The 6,094-nt window shown below is 32.4% G+C and overlaps 1 protein-coding gene across 2 annotated transcripts in view; it reads left to right on the top strand.

The window, feature by feature from the left end:
* Positions 1-4,120, top strand: part of LOC149085404 (ileal sodium/bile acid cotransporter-like) — a 71,841-nt gene extending 67,721 nt beyond the window's left edge. For both annotated transcript variants that reach the window (XM_089233403.1, XM_089233402.1), the window contains one exon: positions 2,553-4,120. In XM_089233403.1, coding sequence (XP_089089529.1) covers positions 2,553-2,665 — 113 coding nt within the window. In that variant the 3' untranslated portion in view covers positions 2,666-4,120. The remainder of the gene's footprint in view (positions 1-2,552) is intronic.
* Positions 4,121-6,094: the final 1,974 nt, after the last annotated feature.

The following is a 6,094-nucleotide window of genomic DNA, read 5'->3' on the forward strand; positions in this document are numbered from 1 at the left end:
AGATTTTATTTCCTCCACGACTTGTTCGTTGATATTACATGACATTTCAGATATCATGCAGCTGATTGCATTGTTGGAGAGTTATATTTTTGAAACTTGATCAGCTGCTCCTTTGCCAAGTATTGTTAAAACTATAATTTTGCATTCAGGGCCAATGATTTCCTCTAAAAGAGTATGAGGTCTCTTTTTCTTAGCTATCAGTTCTGCTACTTAAAATAATGCTTCAAGAGCAATGTCAGCTATGGTAACACTCTTAACCATTCTCACAGAGCTGCTTTCTTCTCCCCTCCCTCCCTCCCTCCCTCCCTCGACGTGAAAAATATGACAAACTTTTCTGTGACACACTATGATGCTTTGTTGTAAGATACAGCTTCAGTTTGCTAGGCACCATGGCCTGGTTGCTGTTTAGCCACAAACCACACACACAGGGAGAGGGTTTTCCTCATTCTTATTAAATGGAAATCCATGTGCTAAGTAACTGTCCAGGTACGTTCTTTTGTCTTCGTTTCCATTATGTGTTGAAGTTGATGGTCCGGGAAAAACTGTAAGGTTCGGTTTGAAGCAAGCAGTAGGAGCCAACTGTTCACTTTCATTGTCCTGGAGTTTACATTTAAGAATGAACTTATCCATAGCAAAATACTGTGAATCAATGCTAAGAAAACAACTAAAAGTGTCAGGAAAACTCAAACTTTTATAGATAGTTCTGTCGAAGCCTCGGAATGTTCATGAGGAATCGAGTGTATTGAATCAAACCTTGGAAATGTTCAGGAGGGATTGACTGTAATGCCATCTGACGGACGCAAGAGTAATTAATTCATCAAAATGAATCAACAGTGTTGCCACCTGTTGTGCATGAGAATAATTTGACATAATTTATTTTAAGACTTTAAGTGGACCGTTATATTTTTTGGTTTATCTCCATATCTCACGGCACACTGGTTGAAAGACTTTTATATACGATTACCTTGGCTAAGATAATTTGTTCCAAAATCACATTCATTAGCTGAAACGTGATTTTCCATAGAAACCTATCACGTTTCAGCTAATGAATGTGATTTCACTGATGAAATGAATGTGATAGGTTTTTATGGAAAATAGTTTAAGGTTGGGATCACACTATAAAAGTTTTAGAAAAGTTCTTCTATAAAACTTGAAAAATGCAACCAATAAGCGCATTGGTTACATTTGAGCGAATGTAGCCAATGGGATCATTGGTTGTTTTTTTTTCAAGTTTTGTGAGAGATCTTTTATCACACTTTTATAGTGCAATCCCAACCAAATTCATAAAACACTAAAAAGCACTGTTAAAAAGACAAATGATGGCCAAAGGCTGAGATAAACAGCTTTACAATTATTAAGTATGAAGAATTTAAAAAGAAAATAAAAGTAAAAAATTGAACATCTCTTAGTTTATACTAATTTACGCTATACAGTCAGGTTCATGAGCCATACTAGAAAAAAAAAGTGTGAGGTAGTGTGCTATGTGATGTTAGTCACCTCATTTCTCCCACACACATGCAGATGAAAAATATGAGTTCCTAGTATGCCTTGACTGTTCAGTTTAGAACTAAGAATTTACTCATATACACTGAAATCATTTAAGTGTCTTAGGAAATTTTAAAAAATTATTTAAATGCATTTCCTGTTAGCTTAATCATTTATTTCACATGAAATGGCTCGAAATATTTCTGAAAGAGAAGTGTGTCTGGAAAGCAATTCTGAGGTGGAAATAAATTAATCTTGCTCAAATAATAATTACTCATTTTGGATTCATTTTGATTAGATCAATAATTTTAGCTCACAACGCGACTGTTTTGTGAGTGAATGCATCTATACCAACTGAAATGTTTGCTAGCCAAATTCGTATTCATTAACCAAGGCATGAAATCATTGGAAAAAAATTCTTTTCATTAACTGAAAAATTCATGAACGAGGCATTTGTTAGCCAAAGTATGCTGTATTATAAATGTTTGCAATATTACTCAATGTACCATACTTTAACCCTTTCAGATGTGGTGTCCCCATAGTGAGATCACCTGTTTACATTGTTTTCTATGGGTTTTGGAAAATTGTGCTGCAAAGGGTTAAGATAGAATACCAAGAAAGCGCTATAAAATAAAGCAATTAGTCTGATGAGCATAAGAAGTTCGAAAATTTACACTATGAAACAGTATGCAAAAATGTAGTCTTTCTTTTGTAAGATAAATCAAAATTTTCTCATGATCATCTTCTTTAATGTGACGCGTTAAATTTTAAAAGCTCACAATTCTACCACGAGTCGCTTAACTGAGATAAGATACAAAACCAAGAACACTAGGGTGTTTAAAATGACAAATTGTTTATATGTTAATGTTAGAATGCTTTCAAGACACAACAGCTTTAACTTATGATTTCCAGTGAACTTTTATTTTATGAAGATTATTATTTTTTTCATTTTAATAGAGAGAAATGCTGTTCCCAATTGTAGTTTCTTTTAGACAAATGTTTCTCCAAACAGTTCAATGAGCCCTAAGTGAAACAATTTCATTTCATACAAGCTATTTCTTCTCTAGGTGAAAAATCTATTCACGAAGTTCAATATCCTGCAGAAAAAGAGCATGGTCTAACCAACAATGCTTTTGATGAAGAACAAATTGGATCAGCAAGCAGAATGACAGTAATTTGATCATTTCTTTGCGCTAGTAATTTTCACCATTCAGATTTTCTTCAAAGGTGGAATTTGTAGTCAATGTTCTGAACAAATGCAGGATAAACACACAATATATTCAAGTTTCACATCCAATACCATTGGGGGACCAAATCTAGGATGACATAATATAGTAAAAATTTTTCACAAATGCTGAAAAATTTTTTCACCTAAAAATCTGTTCCTCCCAATGCACAAACACAATTTTTATCATTAATCTTATCCATGACCTTTTATTTGAACATTTGTGTGTAGCTGTCATTTTTTTTATCTTATTGTAGAGTAAAATTGACAATGTAAATATTTTGTTCATAATTTTCTGGATGAATATATGTCCTAATAAAATTATTCTATGTTTATCTCTATCACCTCAAAAAAATGAAAGTATAGTGGATCCTTGATTATCCGGGCTAATGGAGGGGGGGAAGGATTTAAAAAAGATTCAAAGTAAAAAAATTGAAAAAAAGTAGTATTTATGTATTTTACCTTTTTTTGAAATGACTATTCCTTATATATATTCATATCCATGCGAAAAATTTTACAACAAAATTACACCACTTATTGAAAGATAGCAACACTACTTATATACAGTTCCATTGAAGGCAGAAATACAGTAGAATCTCGATTATCTAGATTAATGGCGGGGAAGGTTACCCTTTTCCTGTCAGCCCCATTCTGCATAGTTACAAAATGTACTACGAGATGACACAAACAAGAACAGCACTAACCCAGTCGATGATTCATGCCATCATGTGACCACATTCAGTTACACCATTTCTTGTGCCTTATCTTTCAGATTTTTACTAACTTCCTGGCATTTCCTGTAAATCTTCAAGTGCCAATCACCCCAGGACAATCTCTGGTTCTTATGTATGCATATGGGGGAGTTCAGCTCATAGAATGGGGGAGGGGGGCGATTATGTAAAGTACTGAAGAAATCCAGTTCTATGAAATGGAAATGTCTGTTTTCATCACAACCTCCACAAAATCTTATGTAACCAATGTTAAAAAAAAGCCAACAACTACAACACGGATATGGAAGAGCTGAACATGAAATTTTCATAGCACAGTTAATCCACACATGGATAATCGAGGTTCTACTGTAATTGCACTGAATTTATATTTTTAAATGCAACAAAACTTCTGAAAGAAACAAGATTGCATTGTTTTGAAAAATTGATATAAACAGCTGAATACGATTAACCATCTATTCATGAAAAATGAAACAAAAGTTTAGCTGAAAACCATCAAATCACCCAAAATAAATTTGAATATAGGACTCTCGCCAACAAGCTACAAAATGTACTGAATAGCCTATACCAAATATGGGCGGCAGAAGCATACGAAAGTACATTAATGCTGAATACAAATGGAGGATTTATAAATTCCTAGTATGATTAGGTAATCTGATTCGACACTAAAAACTACAGAAAGTAAAATATAGAATATTTTAGCAGTCTCGCTTGCCACAAGTTTTGATTTATACATTTCTTCTGTGTACTGTCAACTAATGAAATGTAAAATAAACCAAGTCTTTTAACTCAAATACACTTTTATTTCGTGCTGAAATACATAACCAAAATACTCAAAGTTTCTACTAATTCTATATACATAAAAAATTATATTTTCTCCCATCCCGTGTCACAAAACAAAAAATATAATACATATTAATTCGGATCTACTGTATTTAGCCAGCCACCGACAAGAAATGCCACATGCTATAGTGTCTGGACTAGTTTCAGCAAAGTTCTGTCACAAAAATTCAGCAGTGAAATACAACCACCATCAAAACAGTGCAAAGTTATGCTATACTTCAACAACACTTTCAAGCAATAGTTTCACACAAAAGAGATTCATCAAATTAAATACAACCACCATCAAAACAGTGCAAAGTTATGCTATACCTCAACAACACTGTCAAGCAATAGTTTCACACAAAAGAGATTCATTCATAGGACAGATGTCAGGACAATAGGCAGTCCAATAATTATGTTAAAGCTTAAATTCAATAGAGACAAACCTGAAAAAGAAAATATGTTATAAAGTAGAATGCTAGGAACCCTTCTTAAGGTGTTCCTCGCCCCCCACTCCCAGAAGTTCGAAGTCCCAATTGTTTCCCCACATCTCATTTTTGGTGTAAAACATTATCAAGGGTATGTGTGAGTAACATGCTTTTTCATATTTTAATGAGGGGAAACTTTGCTTAATTGAAAATTTTTTAGTAAAAGGTTAAATCTCAATAGATTCATTTTCATTTCTGGTCTTTTGTATATGATGTGTGTTATCATTTTGTAATAATACAATTATTGCACTTAAAGCATGGGGAAAATAATCTAGAACATATTTAGATGTTAAATCCCATGACTGGAGATTTGCAAAACAGGTTTTCAAGCATTTAAGTTTGAAGTACTGTTTGCTTTTGATATGTTTGAGGTTAAATATTTTTAAAACCTTGTGGTAAAATGAGCAGCATGAAACCCAAAAAGTAAACACTAGTTTAAAAATTAAAAAGGAATATACTTGAATGCAAAAAGAAAACTTCCCATATAGTTTGAATCAGAAAAAAGTTATATCCCAATTAATTCTTTGGCAAAGGCGGAAAATCTTCCAAAGAAAAAAAAAAGATAAAAGACATAAAACCATATGTTTTTATAATTCTCTGTCAATCTTGCTAGGGGATGTGGTAGCCCAGGTTGATAAGAAAGTGTAAATTTTGAACGCTACCATTCAGAATTGGCAATAAATTGTAGGTCCCACCGATGTGATTGGCCCTTGTGCAGAAAATGACTGTGGTGTGACAAAAATGATTTAAAAAAATTACCTATCTTGCTAACAAAAGAGTAAAATCCAAAATGCTAATAAAGTGAATGTTTCATAATATTGATGAGTATGTATTTTCATGGTGTAAAAATATTTTTTTGTTTGATATGTTATTGTATGGTCACCATCAATGCCTCATTGACTTCAGTAAGTGGAATAATTCAAAATAATCATTGAGCATAAAAAAATAACCAGTACAAAAAAATGGACAGTATATAAAAATAAATTTCCTTATCAATCAGGTAACAAATTTAGGGGGGGAGTTGATACCTTTAACATGGTGAAACACTGCTCTAACAGAAATATCATTAAAAATATGATTGATTTATTTTAAATTTTTTTACACACCTTCTTGATTGCTTGTGCTATCCTATGCTGGTATAAAGTTTTTCGTATCTTAGATGCTAAATTTTTTGTAAATTTTTAAAAAAAATTCATGAAAAAAGCTTGCACACATAATAAAATACCATGACATCAATGTAACTGAATAAAAATTGATTCAAAATAAACTGTTCGGTGAATGCAATGATGCAAAAGGTTAAGATTTCATTTACTCAATCTTATTTAAAATTTTTTGTAAATTTAAAT

This window comes from Pholcus phalangioides, unplaced genomic scaffold (assembly GCF_987345545.1).
Source record: "Pholcus phalangioides strain wild (caught in Gottingen) unplaced genomic scaffold, Ppha-v1.0 ptg000007l_1, whole genome shotgun sequence".
NCBI lineage: Eukaryota > Metazoa > Arthropoda > Arachnida > Araneae > Pholcidae > Pholcus > Pholcus phalangioides.